Below are 21,533 nucleotides of genomic sequence, written 5' to 3'. Positions count from 1 at the left end.
TGTTTGTAACCTAGTTATACTAACCAAGCAATGAACTTTACCTAGTTATACATACCTATCAATGATCGTAACCTAGTTATACTAACCAAGCAGTGATCTTAACCTAGTTATACTAACCAGGCAATGATCGTAACGTAGTTAAACTAACCAAGCAATGATCTTTACCTAGTTATTCTTACCAAGCAATGATCGTAACCTAGTGATACTTACCAAGCAATGATCGTAACCTAGTGATACTTACCAAGCAATGATCGTAACCTAGTGATACTTACCAAGCAATGATCGTAACCTAGTTATACTTACCAAGCAATGATATTAGCCTAGTAATATTAGCCAAGCAATGATCTTAACCTAGTTATACTTACCAAGCAATGATCTTTACCTAGTTATACCAACCAAGCAATGATTTTAACCTAGTTATACTAACCAAGGAATGATCTTTACCTAGGTATACCAACCAGGCAATGATTTTAACCTAGTTATACTAACCAAGCAATTATCTTTACCTAGTTATACTTACCAAGCAATACTCTTAACCTAGTTATACTTACCAAGCAATGATATTAGCCTAGTAATATTAGCCAAGCAATGATCTTAACCTAGTGGTATTAATCAAGCAATGATCTTTACCTAGTTATACTTACCAATCAATGATCTAAATCTGGTTATAACAGCCAAGCAATGATCTTTACCTAGTTATACTACCAAGCAATGATTTTAACCTAGTTATACTAACCAAGCAGTGATCTTAACCTAGTTATACTAACCAGGCAATGATCGTAACGTAGTTAAACTAACCAAGCAATGATCTTTACCTAGTTATACAAACCAAGCAATGATTTTAACCTAGTTATACTAACCAAGGAATGATCTTTACCTAGTTATACTAACCAAGCAGTGATTTTAACCTAGTTATACTAACCAAGCAGTGATCTTTACCTAGGTATACCAACCAGGCAATGATTTTAACCTAGTTATACTAACCAAGGAATGATCTTTACCTAGTTATACTAACCAAGCAACGATTTTAACCTAGTTATACTAACCAAGCAGTGATCTTAACCTAGTTATACTAACCAAGCGATGATCTTAACCTAGTTATACTTACCAAGCAATGATCTTTACCTAGTTATACCAACCAAGCAATGATTTTAACCTAGTTATACTAACCAAGCAATTATCTTTACCTAGTTATACTTACCAAGCAATTATCGTAACCTAGTTATACTAACCAAGCAACGAACTTTACCTAGTTATACATACCAATCAATGATCGTAACCTAGTTATACTAACCAGGCAATGATCGTAACGTAGTTATACTAACCAAGCAATGATCTTTACCTGGTTATACTTACCAAACAATGATCTAAATTTGGTCATACCAACCAAGCAATGCTCTTTACCTAGTTATACTTACCAAGCAATTATCGTAACCTAGTTATACTAACCAAGCAATGTTTGTAACCTAGTTATACTAACCAAGCAATGATCGTAACCTAGTTATACTAACCAAGCAATGATCTTAACCTAGTTATACTTACCAATCAATGATCTTTACCTAGTTATACTTACCAAGCAATGATCTTTACCTAGTTATACTAACCAAGCAGTGATTTTAACCTAGTTATACTAACCAAGCAATGATCTTTACCTAGTTATACTTACCAATCAATGATCGTAACCTAGTTATACTAACCAAGCAATGATCTTTACCTAGTTATACTTACCAAGCAATGATCTTAACCTTGTAATACTAACCAATCAATTATCTTTACCTAAATATACTAGCCAAGCAATGATCTTAACCTAGTTATACTTACCAATCAATGATCTTTACCTAGTTATACTTACCAAGCAATGATCTTTACCTAGTTATACTTACCAAGCAATGATCGTAACCTAGTTATACTTACCAAGCAATGATCTTAACCTAGTTATACTAACCAATCAATGATCTTTACCTAGTTATACTTACTAATCAATGATCTTTACCTAGTTATACTTACCAATCAATTATCTTTACCTAGTTATACTTACCAAGCAATGATCTTAACCTAGTGATACTAACCAGGCAATGATCGTAACCTACTTATACTAACCAATCAATGATCTTTACCTAGTTATACTTACCAAGCAATGATCTTTACCTAGTTATACTTACCAAGCAATGATCTTAACCTAGTTATACTTACCAAGCAATGATCTTTACCTAGTTATACTTACCAAGCAATGATCTTTACCTAGTTATACTTACCAAGCAATGATCTTTACCTAGTTATACTTACCAAGCAATGATCTTTACCTAGTTATACTTACCAAGCAATGATCTTTACCTAGTTATACTTACCAAGCAATGATCTTTACCTAGTTATACTTACCAAGCAATGATCTTTACCTAGTTATACTTACCAAGCAATGATCTTTACCTAGTTATACTTACCAAGCAATGATCTTTACCTAGTTATACTTACCAAGCAATGATCTTTACCTAGTTATACTTACCAAGCAATGATCTTAACATAGTTATACTTACTAATCAATGATCTTTACCTAGTTATACTTACCAATCAATGATCTTAACCTAGTTATACTAACCAGGCAATGATCGTAACCTACTTATACTAACCAATCAATGATCTTTACCTAGTTATACTTACCAATCAATGATCTTTACCTAGTTATACTTACCAAGCAATGATCTTTACCTAGTTATACTTACCAAGCAATGATCTTTACCTAGTTATACTTACCAAGCAATGATCTTTACCTAGTTATACTTACCAAGCAATGATCTTTACCTAGTTATACTTACCAAGCAATGATCTTTACCTAGTTATACTTACCAAGCAATGATCTTTACCTAGTTATACTTACCAAGCAATGATCTTTACCTAGTTATACTTACCAAGCAATGATCTTTACCTAGTTATACTTACCAAGCAATGATCTTTACCTAGTTATACTTACCAAGCAATGATCTTTACCTAGTTATACTTACCAAGCAATGATCTTTACCTAGTTATACTTACCAAGCAATGATCTTTACCTAGTTATACTTACCAAGCAATGATCTTAACCTAGTTATACTATTCAATCAATGATCTTTACCTAGTTATACTTACTAATCAATGATCTTTACCTAGTTATACTAACCAAGCAATGATCGTAACCTAGTTATACTAACCAAGCAATGATCTTAACCTAGTTATACTTACCAATCAATGATCTTAACCTAGTGATACTAACCAGGCAATGATCGTAACCTACTTATACTAACCAATCAATGATCTTTACCTAGTTATACTTACCAAGCAATGATCTTTACCTAGTTATACTTACCAAGCAATGATCTTAACATAGTTATACTTACTAATCAATGATCTTTACCTAGTTATACTTACCAATCAATGATCTTAACCTAGTTATACTAACCAGGCAATGATCGTAACCTACTTATACTAACCAATCAATGATCTTTACCTAGTTATACTTACCAATCAATGATCTTTACCTAGTTATACTAGCCAAGCAATGATCTTAATTAACCTAGTTATACTAACTAAGCAGTGATCTTAACCTAGTTATACTAACCAAGCAGTGATCTTAACCTAGTTATACTAATCAAGCAATGATCCAATCCATCCTCCTCTTACCAATAGATTTGAGGATGTACAACAGGGCATTTACAAGTTTGAGATACGTTAAAGAAAACTGGACAGATGGACAGACAGATTTTCAGTAGGAGATAGACTACATGTACCTGTTGGTTCTATACCTATGATAACATAACACCCGTGTTTACATTATGTGGTATTTTGAAAGTTAAGACTAAATTTTACACAAAATCATATGTGTGCATACATTTATATACGTACATGTACTGCAGGAAGGCTTGCACGTGAAACAGAAATTAACCATAGCTGCTGAGACACTTATAATAGATAATAACAAACACTTGATATCAGTTTGAAATTTTAAGTATTTGCCTGCTTTATCACACTGCATGATAGTAATAGGAGACTATGAAGAATTAGGGACCATACCCTTCATTGAAGGGACTGTCTCTATTGCAACGCTAGGGACCTATACTATAATCCATCACTCTACTTTCAAACGCGTCTTTCTTGACCCTGGTTGTAAAATTATCAGAATACCGCACTCTGCCTGATTGCTACCCTTCCATGGTACCACTTTTGACACGCGTTGTCATATAAACGGTAATGACACGAGTCAAAGAAACGAAGACTTAAAAATCTCGAACTGTTTCGTATCGCCCAACGGATGGATGACCCGACACCACCATTCTCAGAAGATTGTACCTATTTGCGCTCAATTGGCTATTGCTGCGTTTGAGTGTAATTGCACGTGCCTTTTTCTCCGCCTTGACGCTCTACCTTCGACGAAGCCTACATGCTTTGACATTGTTTGGTACTAAACCACTTTACGTGTAGTCAGCGTAGGAGCATTCCAGGACGATTAACACGGCACTTTTCCTGTCCGTAAATAAACTCACTGTTCATTCTGAGGAGAGCATTGGAATTTATTGATTTCGAGAAAAATGTAGTGTATGTCGTCAAAAATAATGGATTCTGTGCTAGAATCGATCTGGCCTATAGAAAGCATTATCGCCAAGTGTCATGAAAATTTGATGTTTCGAATAAAGGCAATCTGATCCGGTTAAACATAGACTTCACCTGACAAAGAGGCACCGACAGGGAACTTAACATTCGTGTCCTATATAAGAGGCAACAGGGGGATATCATGCCCGTGTCGCAGTGAATGCACCGACAGAGGGACATCATATACGTATGGTAGTGGAGGCATCAACAGGGGAACATTATACACGTCACGTATGGTAGCGGAGACACCGACAGGGGAATATTATACACGTATTGAAGTGGATGCACCAACAGGAAGACATCATACACGTATGGTAGTGGAGGCACCGACAGGGGGACATCATACGCGTATGGTAGTGGAGGCACCGACAGAGGGACATCATACACGTCACGTATGGTAGTGGAGGCACCGACAGGGGAATATTATACACGTATTGTAGTGGAGGCACCAACAGGAAAACATCATACACGTATGGTAGTGGAGTCACCGACAGGGGGACATCATACACGTATGGTAGTGGAGGCACCGACAGAAGGACATTATACACGTCACGAATGGTAGTGGAGGCACCGACAGGGGGACATCATACACGTATGGTAGTGGAGTCACCGACAGGGGTACATCATACACGTATGGTAGTGGAGGCACCGACAGAGGGACATCATACACGTATGGGAGTGGAGTCACCGACAGAGGGACATCATACACGTATGGTAGTGGAGGCACCGACAGAGGGACATTATACACGTCACGTATGGGAGTGGAGGCACCGACAGGGGGACATCATACACGTATGGTAGTGGAGTCACCGACAGAGGGACATCATACACGTATGGTAGTGGAGGCACCGACAGGGGAACATTATACACGTATGGTAGTGGATGCACCAACAGGGGGACACCATAGACCTATTGCAGTAGGCACCGACAAGGAAACATTATACGCGTTTAAAAGTAGAGGCACCCGAGGGGGACGTCTCACATGTGTCGTAGTGAAGACAATTCGCAACAATGAGGAGGTATCATCATGCACGTGTAAGGTGTTTGGGGCACAGATAGGGGTCTACATGCACGGGTAAGGCGGTGAGGGCTCAGACAGGGGGCGTGTACGTGTGTTATGACTGAGAATGAGGCATGGCCGGAGCGTTACCCCGTGTCGTTTATCTCAATGAATATGTTAATGAACAGGGAGAAGCGCGTGCAAAGACCCTCAAAAGAGATTGACTAATAGGTGTCATGTTTGAGTGAGACGTTTCAATAACTTCTTCTCTTAGTCTACATACTAATTCATGTACGTGTTTATTAAGTAAGTGACTTTCTATCTCCTTAGTCTAAAAATAGTTCACTAACGTGTACATTGGTAATTACCATCTATCCATCCTATTCTACATAAGTAGAGTGCCGTTACTAACTCATTAGTGACTTTCTGTCCCGTTAGTCTGCATAATAGTTCAGTGAGGTGTCGATTTGTTAGAAACTTTCTACCCTACTTAGTGTACACGGTGTAGTTCCGTGACGTATCCAATATTTAGTGACTTTCTAACCCACTTAACCTACAGTGAAGCTGTAAACAGCGCTAACAAGGCGGTTCAGTACCAGATCAACTTAAATGTTTAATCAGCCTATCAAGTTCATTGGTAAGTAACAACGCCAGTTTACATGGAACATACTGTAACGCCCTGAGGACAAACTGTTGTAACAGTTGAAGAGTTCCACTGTGTTTCATTTGAAAGGAGCCCGATCGAATGTAATGGACCAAAAGGATGTGAAGAACGTTTTTATCACTTTCCCTACCCTAATTTTAGTATCTACTATAGTGTTTTTTTTATTAATTTACTTCGACTTAGCATTGAAACGATCTAAAATAAGTTCTCTTAACTGCGAGGGCTGTTTGGGGATATCTGAATAATTATTTCATCTCGTTATAACGACCAAGTGTCTCGTTATAAAGGCATAATATCTCGTTACAACGACTAAGTATCTCGTTATAACGAGTTATGATCTCGTTAGAAATACCTGTATCTCGTTATAGCGAGTTATTATCTCGTTAGAACTACCTGTGTCTCGTTATAACGAGTTATGATCTCGTTAGAACTACCTGTGTCTCGTTATAACGAGAGAAAATAATTATTTGGATGTCCTTAAACAACCTTTATTAAAGATATTTTACAAAAAATATTTTTTTATCTATATACCGTATAATCATAAGCGGAAACACAGCATTTTGTTTTGTTTTTGGCCTAATAATAAAGAAGAAGAAAAACAATTTGTTTAGGAAGGCTTGTATTTACGTTGTAGTATCGTTTTTGTGCTTGTTCCTCTCCTGGTTACTTCCTTCTGTGGTGTCTTCCTATGGACCCCCAGTTAACTCAGTGTCAGAATCACGTGACCGAGTTGAGTGCCATGTGTCCAGTTTATGACGTTTCGGAGAGACGCTATGCGGAAAGCGTCGTCGTATGACCTTAGTTATTTCGAGGACGCAAATCCTTGACAAGCAAAACAAATTGTCTTATACCAAAGGAAATATATATATACCACCATTAGAGCAATACTAGTACAATTTGCCGATAACTCATTTTGAAAGTAAAGATGCGAGAAGGAAGAAATTTAATTGAAATATTTCAAAATATTCACATGCCAACCACATGCTTTCAGGTAAATATTTTATTTTCAAAAAAAATGAGGTTTAGGATGTGAATCGAAATAGAATTGAAAAAAATAATATTTTGTTTTATTTGAAGCGTTAAATGAATGTTTAAGTATAATTTCGTGATATTATGAATGTGTTTTGGCGAAGATGCGATTGATTTAATGAATTACATGTATATGATAATGTACAGGTGCGTGATTATATGTTACTCGTCTCAACTCATTTCAAAATACAAACATAATTACAAACCCCAACATTAAAATAAGCACAGGCTTAAACATATTTGTCAACACCATAGATTAGCCTTTAATGTGTTGACAATACGTTTCAACCTGTGCGCATTTAATGTTGATGTATGTACATGTACATATGTATTAATGTTTTTATTTTGAAATAAGTTGAAGTTTGAATGAAAATAAATTCCACGTTTTCTTTAACGAAAGTGAACAATTTACCGTGGCCATCTCGGAAACTTCATTCATACAAGGGCAGACTGGACGGTTATGAATAGTACACAAGAGTAATCCTATACACCGTTTTACATAATGGTTGGACAATCTATACGAGGCTTCGTATATATCAAATATATTGGCAGATACGTAAATATAGTCTTTGATATAGGTCATCGCGCGCTGTATTGTATACTTCACATATATATCAACGATATCGTCTAGATCAGGAGGATCAGACTTAAACTAAGATCAAACAGAGCTTTCTTTGAATAATTTAATCGCTGAAGTTTAGCACAGATTGCATATACACCTGTAGCGTCACAAACATTACCTGTATTTGAAGAGAAATTGTTCACACACACATATACATACATATATATGTACATCACATCCTACTAAATACATACATATACAACACTATACATTTCTTTGATCCTACAAAGTAATGCAATGAGGTATATATATTATGTGATGTTTTTATGGGTCATGCTTAGCTTGACGTACAATTCGCGTCGCCATCAATGATAAAAAATGTTTACCTGACGGCAGATAGATACAATACATATATTTATGTATATTCCCTACTCACCTGATAAGACACTCGATATATCCCATAGTTTCAATTATATCTATTTGTTTCATTAAAACTCAGCATCACACATTTTGCGTCGTTCTGTCTCTGTTCTTAGTGTTGATACATAACATCAGCCACACATTTATCGATCACAAATTCTCACCTGAAAATACATTCCGTACGTAACAGCGATGACACCGCGGGAATACCTGTCTCCGTTCCGGTTTAAATCGGCAGCTGGTACGAGTAGGTAGGTACGGATCAATAGACCAAGGTGTGAACAGGTGAATCGTGGAGGAAAACCTACACCGGAGTTGCTCTCTTTTATCTGTTAAGTGATTACGTCACATAACGTCACCTAAATACTATTGTCCAGGTAAATTAAATAGCAGAGACTAATGACTTACAAATGCCACTAACCACTCAGCTGACCACTTGGTTAGAAAGCCCGGTCAGCTTGAACTTCGGACTTAAAAATAATTCTTAAGACCGGCACAAAAATGGACATTATACTTTGATTATGATTGCATATTTAACACGTCATTCTCTTTTTAAAAGAAAACTTATTTGACATTAAAAAATGTATTTAAGAAATGGAGCCATTTCAGATAATCAAGCTAAAAGGAATGCTCAGCTGTGCCCGATACGTACGTATATCTGTACCATTTCAGTCTGAACCAAATCTTGTTACTATATGAAAGAAATATTAATGTATAAAGTAATCAAATTAAAATTATAGTATTACGTATTTATATATATATCTGCTGTCCTGAAGACTCATAAGGTTAGTAAAGAACTTAAGCTTGTAGACAAATTCCGATACTCATGTTGTCTATAATATGGGGCAGTGCCTGGCACTGACCATCCCGGGGGGTCTTCTTACAGCGGAAATCTCTTAATGTATACTACGCATACAAACCATTGTATGACGAAATTAAAATCACGACCTAATTACCGTCATGTCACTTTACTCACAGACACAGACTGACCAATTGTCTGGCTGACCAGCTGATCCCTGTGTCCAGGCATTACGATAGAAAAGGTGGCGTAATATTAGTCAAACCCTGGTACCCGGATGTTGGTCGTCATGGAAATAACAGTTCGGGGGATATTTAACAAACTTAACGAAAAGAGGAATTCGGGGAGTGGACAGACACGCACACATATATCAAATTTCTAATGTAACGTCGAATTTATTCCCTCAAAACGTCTCTAATTTCCGTCGGACTCTATAAATGTGGGATTCTGGGTCATAGACTTATCGCAAAACATTTTAAAATCTAAGTGACCAGTCATTCCCCCACCCTCTCACCAATGTGGTGAGGTCGAGTGTCCTACTATTGTGAAATTCATGTTTTTGTGATGTGTCTTCAATTGAATATATGTTATAAACATAAAGAAAAAACCCAAAAAGGATATTGCTATGAATGAGTACATAGACTGGACAGTTGACCCCGGTCCCTACGTGGTCACGGATCTTGACAAACACATGAAACATAAATTTAGCACATATAAATTGCTGTTGTTTATTCCTAGCCAAAAACAACTATTTAGGGAAAAAAATGAGACGGTTAGTCGTCCTGGCTTCGGTATCACAAACGTACTTAAGCTGAGATTTGAGTCCGATCTCAAGGACTCAAGCTCAGCGTCCGTATTTCGTTATCACAAACTAAAAACTCAGCTCAACGCCTCAAGCTGAGCTCAAAAAGCTGAGACTGCCCAAGAGCAGACTTAAGTTCGAACTCAAGCTCCGGAACGAAACTGTTTGCTATAAAATGGCAGGCTTGTAATACATAACAAGAAAATGCTTTAACAATATTGATTTGTCACAATCATCCAAAGTGTTGGAGACACACACAATCTTTACTAGACAATTATGCAGGTAAACCATAAATATTGTCAATTTATTTGCCATTTGTTGAAAATACAGTCGTTTTAATAAGCTGTGAAATGAGTCTGAGATGAATGGGGTCCGAATACGATAGCCCTGGGCCCGAGTGCGATTTGAAATATAAAAAATCTATGCGTTATAGTTTCCAACCAAAAACCAGAAAAACTGAGCATGAGATATTTTAAATGATGTATTTTCATGTTATTTTACTTTTTGTAAGACGATATATCGTGGCTTGTTTGTGTCCAAGTCGGACCAACTTTGGGCAGGTGACAGTACCCAAATCGGATCACCAAACCATCATTTTATTAAATCATTGAAAAATCTGAGGAGGAATTATATTCATTTATGGTTGTATCAAAAAAAGAATATCGATAGGTGTTCTCACAAACGAAATTAGCACCCGGGGCTCAATAGATATATATATAGAACGCTCTGAAGTCACCAATCAGCGTCTCTGGTTTTTGAGAATGTCGGGACTGTTCTAGGGTTGGCCTAAATTTATATGAAATGTTCTATCTTCTGTATTACAAATTATTTGGTCCAGTCAAAAAATTATAGCATATTTCTCATTTTCAATACTCACAGAAATTAAGCTTTAAAAGTAGTTTAATTGGGATGGTACACATAAATTCGCAAAAATATTTATCATTTTTTTTGTATCACTGCATGCTTCTTGACTAAGAAAGAAATACTATGGATGTTTTTATCACTAATGCTTCAAATCGGTATACAGTACACGGGTGGTAAACTTATATCTGCCCTATATCTAGGTCCCGCACCACCAAACACCTTACAACATAATTATGGTGTATCTCTACATTCGGGATATATAGATAAACCTGCTGGGAACCCTGCCATATCTAACAAACCTGTGAATGATTTCTACCCACACCTATAGACCGGGTAGAACATGGGGTCCCGCTGATCTGACACGCTGGGCGTAGGAGTAGTTACAATAATCTATTCATTGATGAAACTGTGGTAATGACAACGGAGAATATGGTCTTACAGCGAAGGTGTGGATTGACAAAAAGATGAACATAGATAAAAATATATCTCAACCGAAGGTTCTGAAGCCGACATTGGAATAAGATGTATCTAGATATAGTGTTGTCCGTCCGTTACGCAATTCTTTATCCAGACAACTATATATAGCCCTTCAGTTTCCTTGCTAGTTGCTAACTCTAACACCACCATCTTCAGACGTTGTTGCGCATCAGGCATATTTCAAACTATCGCTTTATTTGTGTTCGCTTACAATTTTGCCGAAAAATGGTTACCCAGTTTTAAGCCGATATTCGAAAAAATTGAGAGGATTTATCACAATCGAATGTAGGTTTGTCGGACATATCGACCACATTCTTTTACAGAGTTATTGTCCATTTTGTGTTTGAGTCATTCCAGTCTTGTCTTGTGCTGAACAGCAATAATCCATAGATTGCATTGAAATCTTTCATAAACTCACCCGCCATCATATATCTATATATCGAGCAACATTTGCAGAGTTATTGCCCCTTTTTGTTCTATTCGAACCGTATCCGAGAATTCAATTATTTGAGCTACAGACAGAAAATATACATGTGTGAATGTTTACGGATTTACATTAGTCTGTGACAATCAAAGTCCACACTCTGTTCTTTAAGCGTAATGCGAACGATACTAATTTCAAGTTGTCCGTAAAACTAGTCCCCTCTTTAACACAATTCAACGGCTTAATGAACAGTAGTTGTACATGACAAGTCGGTTTCCCGTGTGTATCTGACGGACCATCCTTGAGGTTCTAGGTGTTACGATCACTTATGTTCTTGACCATATATGAGCACAAAACCTGGAATTTCTAGGATGCTGACTGACCAACGGACAGAATACTACATGACGTAATCTGATTGTTACGTGATGACTAGATGTCTAATTGGTAGTTCATAACAAGAGCAAACGATGCAATTTCTGAGATTCAAACATCCTTAAAAACACGCTTTCAAAAGTAATCGACAACAGAAGAAGAAGCGTGATGGCGTTGATTCGTGAACAGTTTGTTTGTAACTCTAGTCACGGGGGGTCTGCACACTTCATTGTTACATTTAAAGTCTGGAATTCAAAATATTTGAAAACTCCTTATCATTGTTTGCAAAAATATTTATTATTCAGTTCAAAGGTAACAAGATGTAATAGGAATGTGCTGTAATATATATAACCGTTGTATGCTGGGATCATACTCTATACGATATGTAACACAATATCCCCCTCCTACACACGTAACCAATGAATTACATACGAGGCGTCTACCAGATTGATTTACGTTCTATACAGACCGGCCCTCTTGTCAACCATTAAAATATCGTCTATCGTACGGTATCTTTAGAGAACAAAAATTCAGGGCTAAATACAAGTCACACTGTCTCGTGAAATTACAATTACGGGATAATTACAATTCGAATACTGATCGTGACAGGGAATAGAGGTTTTGTTTTTCTAATTTATTTATTTTCGTAGCACTAAAGCCTGATGTCACGTGTGTGCGGCACTTTAATGGGTTTGTCACCTACGTCTCCATTTTTATTCAGTAACCAGATAATTTCATATTTTTTTATACATAATAGAATCAGTTAATCCTGCCAGAGTTATCCCTCCTGTCGCCTTCTAAAACATGTTTTGTGGGTATGTTCCCTCGATCATAAGTCCAGGAATACTCTCTGTAACGTTCTCTGTTAGTATTGTAGCATATTTTACCACTGTATTAAGACATTCATATTATGATTATCACTGTAATTAGTGACTTCACCCCCTGCCCCGCCCCTACTGACATCACTCAGGACAGAGACGTATGTAATATCACGGAGATATATATATGTGTCTCTGCTCAGGGGCGGGAAAATAAAATAAAAATGAATATTTCAAATAGTATTCCACTCAAAACATTCTTATAAATCACAGAGCTTTTAAATTTCTCTGAGGCTACGCTCCGTATGTATAAGATTATATAATACCAATTATTATAATAATATTTAAATACATTTTGTCTAAAATGTCTACACCCACGGAATTAGATTATTTAAGTCTGTGCTACATCGTAACAAATGGTGAAATTTGAAAAATTGAGCGCTTACTTGGCAATGCTTTCTAATTAGGCATTTCATCATTTCCCCCGAGTTAAGATGGACAAAAGCAGTAAGTTAACTAATTGTGTATCAAAACTGCCGTGAAAATGTTGCTTAAGTATTCGATGATGTTCAATCTGCATTGCCGATTCAAATTTTATTTTATTTGTCAGCGTCCCTGCACCGTTCCACACCATGATGGAAAAGGAGTTCACCAAAAGAATGTCAAACAAAAAAATCTGTTTCATAGAAACCGGTTCATGGGTTCAGTAATTGACGTATTCCTTACAAAAAAAATCTAGGACTCCTCTAAAGACTTTTCAAGCATGAAATTTTGTAATCAATCAACCAATCAGACGACAGAACGTGTGTCAATACTCTCCTCAGAAGAGGCCAGAAAACCACTGGTGTAATTTCGGAACTCTCGGATGTTATCCTCTTCGTTTTAGATAAAAAATAGAGACCCTCGAAAAACTTACCAACATGGCGTGGCCGGTAACTGAAGTTTTGTCGAAGATGCTTTCATTTTTTATCGTGGCATTATTGGTCGATAGAATTACAGGTATCTGACTCTTATCAAAAGACTTAACATATATTCGACAAATGTGATTCATTTTTACTTTATCTTGTAATTAAGAAAGATAATAACCTTGATCCCGTGTTGTTTACAATCCATGATTCCTGTCATCGTGTCACTTTCTAAACTGGGCAGGGTTAGGCAGAGGCGTTCGTTACAAATGTCGGGAGTTTATGCTATACTGATATGTGTCACATCACACATCAACATGTATGTTAGGGTTATACATGTTTAAAACGATTTAGTGACATAACGACAACTTGGTTGAGGTGTAAAGACTTGGAAAAAGGACGGAATAGTCAAATTGACGTGCATTGTGAATTATGTTAATTCCTTAGCTCAACAATAGAGTATCCAACTAGAATGTTTGTGGTCATTGTTTCGATCCCCAGTTAACGAAGTTACCTTTTTCTTTCTTTTAGTCTATTTCATAGCCAGAGGAACATGCATATTTGATTTAGAGTGAAGTGGAGTAAGATATTTTAATAGACATGCCTCTTACAACCAAGTTAATCGACTCGACACAGAGGGCTTTCCAATATCTTTAACAGGGAATCCGGAGCGTCTATGGCAACTATGTATAATATAGGAAGAAAATAATGATAGACAGTGTATGTGCATTTGCCAAAATCAGTCTATTTTATGCAGAAATGTACCTTAAAATACAAAAAATGTATGTATGGAAGAAGGAGAAAGGGTAAACAGACGAAGACTTTCAGGACATGAAATTTGTGTACAAATTTGTAGTGTTTACATTTACAAATTTATATTTACAGGTTTCGACTATGACTATGTTACCTGCGGTTCAAGTTTGAAGTTACTGAATAATCATCACAATGTTCGCCTACATTCTCATGACGTCAAGTATGGCTCTGGAAGTGGACAGCAGGTTGGTTGTTTTCATCATGTATTTGCCTAAAATTGACATTGGTTAACTTGCCATACTGGTAACCATATCTTTCAAAAATATTTTATCGAAAATTGATTATAGTGTTTTATCAAAATAAATGCTAAATCTTTTGAAAAAGTTAAAAGTATAAACTACTTTTATTTTACAAAAATTATGAAGCAAGGTATTTCAGTTTATATATATTAATCAGTCTTGTTGACCCATAGGTTAGCACCCTGGGGGTGTTATGTGGGAGGAAACTTGAGTACCAAACGAAAAACTGCGTGTTCGGGCAGAAGACTCCCAAACTCTGTAAACTCTAGGTCCAAATTTTCTTTAGCAGAAGTTGCTAAAACCCCCTATTTTTCTTTAGCAATTAAAATTGGCCTCAACAAACTCAAGAAATATAGTCTTTGATAAGTTTCCCAAAGAAAAATAGACATCATACTCACCTCTAACTTCTAAGAGGACACTCTGACCTATTTTACGGAGTGTGGAGATCGGCAAACTTGGACTGAAAACTTTTCAAAACTGATGAAATGTCTTCATTTAAACAATTAATAGTGATATGACCTCTTCACATGATTGTTTTAAAATGTTTGTGTTGATAATAATTGTATGTTTCATTGGGAAATCAATAACTTTTTTTATTTACCAAACACTTTTACAAGATGATCTAGATCTAACAAAGGATCATTGTCCTTGCATCTTCATTAAAATGATGGTGTATATAAACCAGAGGCTGGGGTTTAATTGATATGACAAATTGTTTTCTCTCATAATATTTTCGCACAATTTACAAAAAGCACTAATTTCTTTTCTACAATTAGTAATCAATATTCGCAAATTGCAGAAAATGCGATCGGTAGCGTTAGCAGAGCCAAATCAATATAGCTGATATTATTTACAGTCAGTAACGACTGGATTTGTTTATGCTAATAGACACGTGGTGATTTGTTTATGCTAATAGACACGTGGTGATTTGTTTTACAGTCGGTAACAGCCGTAGATTCATCAGAAGACCACAACAGTTACTGGCAGGTTCGTGGTAAAACTGGCATTGGCTGTACACGAGGGTAAGTCACACAGTAAATTTTCAAGATTAAAAAAGTCATCCTTGTACATGCATGTATCTTGTCAATTTTTAAAAAACAAATCATACAACAATCAAACCCATACAATGCATGTATCTCAAAGTGTGACTTTCTGTTTACAGGGAGCCAGTCAAGTGTGGACAGACATTGAGGCTCATGCACTTGAATACAAGACGTAATTTACACAGCCATCACTTCCAGTCACCTTTATCACATAACCTGGAGGTGAGCGCCTTCGGGGAAAACGGCGAAGGAGATGAAGGTAGGATAAAATTGTGAACTACATGTCATGTGAACACAAATATAAAGCCCCTGATCCTGTGAATTAAACTCTTTGTCTGCTGCTATCTAAACTTCCAGTCAGCAAACTCAATTATCTGGCCTGCTGTCAGTGGCACCTCCCACCTCACACATTTTAATCAAAGCTGAAGATATTTTGAATGTCGTCAAATATTTTCAATTACTTTATTTGATTATGAAATTTACCAGTGCTTGTATGCTATTTTAAATTGAAAGAATGTAATTTAGATAAGAATTATCTTGTCATAGCTGAATGAAAAAAGTGTTCAAGAAATAAAAAAGCTATAGAGCATTATCTAGTGGCCATCTGTAGGGGAGATTACTCAGCTGAGTAAAAAATGCTGTTTTAGAATTATAAATGCATTACAGGATAGGAGTTATATTTGCAGTGTAACAGTTATATTTAAGGGGCAGATGATATGTTTACATAGCAGAATGTTTTTAAACAGGACAGTAGTTATATTTACATTGGAACAATTATATTAACAGGGCAGAAGTGTTTTTTTGGACAGGACAGAAGTTATATTAAAAACCAGAAAGAATAGTACTGCAACAGACATGAATTACCCTGCTATTTTACATTCAATATATAGAGAGTAAAATAGTGTTTAAGGATTCATACAAAATACACTGATAAGTGGCTTTCGCCAATATGACATTGTGTGATATCTAGCTGCGATAATTATAACGTAGCTTCTGATGACGAGACTTTATAAGTTCACCTGGCCGCGAAGCATCGTCCCATGTCAATATTGTACTTTAAACAACTTCTTCTTAATAACCAAAAGCCCTAGGGTGATGATTAGGGCTACAAAGTTTGTTCAAATATATGACCTTCGCTCATATTCAAGGTCACAGGAGTCAAATATGTTAAAAACTTTTAACAACTTTTTCTGAATAACCTAAATGCCCAGGGTGATGATATTTGGCCAGTAGCATGCTTGGATGAAGGCCTACCAAATTTGTTAAAATGAATGACATTAACTTATATTCAAGGTCAAAGGGGCCATTTGTCTAAATAATACCTTTAAACGACTTTTTCTGAAGAATGACAATCTCTTGTATTCAAGGTCACAGGGGTCAATTGTCTTTAAAAACCTTTAAACAACTTCTACTGAATAACCAAAAGGACCAGGATGGTAATATCTTGTCAGTAGCATGCTGGGATTAAAGGCTACCAGATTTGTTCAAATATATGATCTTCGCCATATTCAATGTCACAGGGGTCAATTGTCTAAATAATACCTTTAAACAACTTTTTCTGAATAACCATAAGATCCAGGGTTATGATATCTGGCCAGTAACATGCTAGGATGAAGGGCTACCAATTTTATTGAATTTAATGACCTTGACCTATATTGAAGGTCACAGAGGTCAAATATGTTTTAAACCTTTAAACGACTTCTCCTGAATATCTTTAAGGTCACGAATGTTGATATCTGTCCAGTAGCCTGCTACGATGAAGGGCTACCAGTTTTATTGAAATAAATTACCTTTACCTATATTCAAGGTCTTAGGTGTCAAATAAGTTTACAATCTTTAAATGACTTCTTCTGAATACCAGGTAACCAAAAGTCCAGGGTGATGATATCTGGCCAGCAATATATATGCTAGGTGAAGGGTTACCAGGTTTGTTCAAATAAATGGGGTAAAATATGTTTAAAATCTTTAAACCGCTTCTTCTAAATAACCATGAGGCCCAGAATGTTGATATTTGGGCAGTTGCATGCTTGGATGAAGGGTTATCAAGTCATTTGATTGACGTTGACCCATTTTCAAGATCACATTTGGTCAGATATGTATAAACCTTTAAATGACCTAATCTCAATATACAAAAGGTCTAGGGTGGTTATATTTGGCAAGTTACATGCTGAGATGAAGGGCTATAAAGTTTGTTCAACGTAATTACCTTGTTCGAGGTCACAGGGGTGAAATGTTAAATCTTTTATCAGGTTCTTTTGAATGATAATAGTCATAAAAACTGATGTTTTCTGTAGCTTTATTTTAGATCACTTTTAATGTTACAAGTGTGAGATTAGTACCAGTTGAGTGATGCAGGCCCATCGGGCCTATTGTTACAATATATTGAGAGTAAAATTATGTTTAATACATGATATATACTGATAAGTGACTTTCCCCAATGAACCATTGAGTGAAATCCTCTCCAGTACGAGTATAATTATGCAATTTTTAAAATCCTACTCATCATTGATATTTAAACATTTACAGGAGACAACTGGGTGATTGTCTGTGCAGGAAAATACTGGAGCAGAAAGGAAAAGGTCAAGATCAAGAATGTTGTTACAGAATAGTAAGTGACCTTTGACCTTAAAAACTAAATTTATGTATAATAGGAAGAAACCCAATACCCTTAAATCACTGTAATGAAAAGAAAGTAATCTTGTTACAATGGTCATATTCATTTAGTTACATTTGACCTTTCAATTTAACTCACATAACTTTGAAACACACAAAGTTAAATTTATTTTAAAAGCTGTACATCCTCAGCCTTATTCCTTGTCTGTCCTATTCTAGACTAGGGCTGTCACTGAGCTGTGAGCTCTTAACCCTCTTTATTTGAATGTGTATAAAATATTTCTAATTTTAACACAGTATTTCAGCACACAAAATGCTATGCCATATTTGCTGTTATAACTTATTAGCACCCATCGACCTTTACTAAGGTGTCCCTTTCCAGTTTTTGGAGGGAATTGACATTGTATACACCCACATCCAGACCTGACTAGACCCAATCCATCACTGATATATAGTACTTTCACTTTAAAGTGGGGTTTTATGTTTTAGCCAATTTTTAAGCACCCTCGGAACAAATTGTGCCAAATACATCAGGATTGTTTATAGAAACATATTTAATTTATACCAGGTACTATTTCATTTCTGCTGCAGTTATTTTAAAAACACATATCTTACATATCTTAATATTTTTTACTCCATTTATATACATGTGTCTTATTTTTACTCCAGTTATAAACATGTGTCTTATTTTATGCTCCAGTAATGTACATGTGTCTTATTTTATTTCTGCTTTAGTTATTTACACGTTTCTGGAGACACGTATGGACGGCCAATTCACGGACAAAGGGAGATAAGCGCGTATCCATCACCATCAGAACTGAATTACTGGCAGGCTAAGGAGGGAATCTTTATCAAACCAACATCGGAACCTTCCTCTTCAGGATACCATGACGAGTTATAGGGGACCTTTACAGAGCTGCTATGTAATCACAGAAAACATTGTGGGTTTATCGTCTCACGTGTCATTTCTGTATGGAGATTGATTCCTGGCTTTAACAGTGCTTATCCTGTCAATGAAGGAAATGGAAACCAGTTGATGAAGCTGGTCATAATTTTATTCCATAAAATTAAAATACCCACATTGGGTTCCATAGCACTGATTTTTTTGTTACATAAGAGTAAATGGTATATTTTAGAATGAAAAACAAACAAGTCTGTCCTATGATATGCTTTAACACTGATTTCCTTCTTTTTGCCGTTGAGGTGAAAATACAGTTAACAGAACCTATTTTAGGTATACAGCGGGCAAATATATTATAAAAGATCACAGGGTGAAAATTTGGAGGGGAAAATGTCTTTTTTTGTATTTATGTACATGTACTCAAAGATGGGTTCTCAAAGATTTGAACAATATTTCACTGCATGTATTTAAAAGATAAGTATAAGAATATTATTTGATGTTACGGTTGGACCAAATTTATGTAGCTGCATTTAGCTGAACCACACTCACTGTCATTGACGTATATATTGACTTACCATGGTCAGGCAAGGTACAAACTGAGAACCTTTGGATTCGAAAGTGGACATGTCTTTTACCACTAGAAGAAACTATGTGCTATGGACTTAGAAGTGTATCAAAATGCAGTGAGATATCTTCACACGATAATTCTGTTCATATTCTCTATATCTGTTTTAAAAGTCATTTGGAGTCCAACTCTAGAGTAGATGTGTATAGTTAAGTATGAATTATGTGAAATATTCCTTTGAAGTCTTTTGTGGAATGTTTGTGTATAGTGTTGAAGAGAATATGGATTGATGGATCTTCAGTTTGTCTTCTGTTTTTTTACCAAAAACGTTGCTGTATCAGATCATATTTGAGGCATTATCAGTTTTACAATTTCTGAAGAATGTAAAAATCAACAAATTTTCAAAAGCCATGGAAATGTAATAAAATTGTCTCAAATTGCAACTTTATACAATTTTATCATTGCCATAACAAAACCAATACATTAGTTTATGTCTTTACCATAACAATAATAATACATCTTTGTATCATTCATACAAAGATGAAAGTCTGCTCAATATGATCAGCATTAGACTACTCTTGGTGAACCAGTGTACAATAACAATTTTGAGGTCCAAAATAAGCAATTCTGAAGTTTATTTACATAGAATCAAATACCATGTACTCCATTTCTGTTTGAATTGGCTGTTGAGCTAGAATAATTTGTTCTCTGCCTTCAATCTTTCTTATATTTATAGGAACTTCTTCTTTCACCTGAAAAATGAGTTGGCAAATATCTTGTTTGTATGAATGAACTATTGCTGCAACATAGATTATATAGTGTGGAATACATATTTTTCAATTTACGTTATTTTGAGAGAAAGATAGAGTGCAAATTATTGTTTGTTATCTGTTGTAGAAAATGTGTTCTTTTTTCTTGTAAGTAGTTGACAATTTTCCTAGATTTCATTATACATAATTTACATGTGCGTGTGACAGTTCAAGGGAAATAACTCCTGCATGCTTGATTTAGGTGGCATATCACATAAATGATATAGATGCATTTGTAGCAGCACTTAATACAACAGCACCATAAAACCTGTGCAATTTTCACAAAGGCCTAGTGTAGGATATGATATTAATTGATGTGTCGCCTAATGAGGGATTGGCTGAAATAAAACATGTATATTATGTAGAGGGAGAACTATTGTTATGTAACACTACAGAACAGATATTTTGTCTTTTATCATACATCAACTTTTTCTACAATAAATATGATGGGAAAAATGACTTCTGTTTGTATTTGTCTTAGTCATTAAATTTTCATCAATATTAACTTGTCTACAACTTGAACAGGAGCTATGACAACAGGTATTCCTGTTTTATATATTTGAAATAAGTCATTTAAATATATTTAGATTTCACTGCAAAAATGCATTCATAGGACTATGGACGCAATTGGATCAGCCTGATTTTGAAGTTTTTACTGGTGCCTCTATAACAGGACAACCGCTAAGATCAAACATTTTGATGATGTTAGGCTGTTCAATGAATCTTGTTTGCACTGCCGACATAAACACTTAAATATTGGAAATTTAAGTGACTATCTGTATTTTGGTCAATAA

The 21,533-nt window shown here is 35.7% G+C and overlaps 2 protein-coding genes across 2 annotated transcripts in view; one reads left to right on the top strand and one right to left on the bottom strand.

Moving 5' to 3' along the window:
* Positions 1 to 8,391, bottom strand: part of LOC110455834 (dentin sialophosphoprotein-like) — a 39,191-nt gene extending 30,800 nt beyond the window's left edge. Inside the window, exon 1 of the mRNA XM_021506255.1 lies at positions 8,312 to 8,391. The gene's annotated coding sequence lies outside the window, so the exon portion shown is untranslated. The remainder of the gene's footprint in view (positions 1 to 8,311) is intronic.
* Positions 8,392 to 13,737: 5,346 nt separating this feature from the next.
* Positions 13,738 to 21,198, top strand: LOC110455827 (stromal cell-derived factor 2-like). Its single transcript, XM_021506226.1, has 6 exons — positions 13,738 to 13,850; positions 14,642 to 14,754; positions 15,748 to 15,830; positions 15,971 to 16,110; positions 18,378 to 18,459; positions 19,200 to 21,198. Exons 1-6 carry the CDS (start codon positions 13,772 to 13,774, stop codon positions 19,363 to 19,365), a joined length of 663 nt encoding a protein of 220 aa, XP_021361901.1. The 5' UTR covers positions 13,738 to 13,771; the 3' UTR covers positions 19,366 to 21,198.
* The last annotated feature ends 335 nt before the right edge of the window (positions 21,199 to 21,533 follow it).

This window comes from Mizuhopecten yessoensis, unplaced genomic scaffold (genome assembly GCF_002113885.1).
Source record: "Mizuhopecten yessoensis strain PY_sf001 unplaced genomic scaffold, ASM211388v2 scaffold965, whole genome shotgun sequence".
In the NCBI taxonomy this organism is placed as follows: Eukaryota; Metazoa; Mollusca; class Bivalvia; order Pectinida; family Pectinidae; genus Mizuhopecten; species Mizuhopecten yessoensis.
This window is presented reverse-complemented; position numbering and strand designations above follow the sequence as displayed.

Bases quoted from the DNA above. Each gene is read 5' to 3' on its own strand.
- LOC110455827 (XM_021506226.1), top strand. From the start codon at position 13,772: ATGGCGTGGCCGGTAACTGAAGTTTTGTCGAAGATGCTTTCATTTTTT. The intron at 16,111-18,377 runs GTAGGATAAAAT...AAACATTTACAG, and splicing joins AAACGGCGAAGGAGATGAAG to GAGACAACTGGGTGATTGTC. The intron at 18,460-19,199 runs GTAAGTGACCTT...TTTCTGCTTTAG, and splicing joins AAGAATGTTGTTACAGAATA to TTATTTACACGTTTCTGGAG.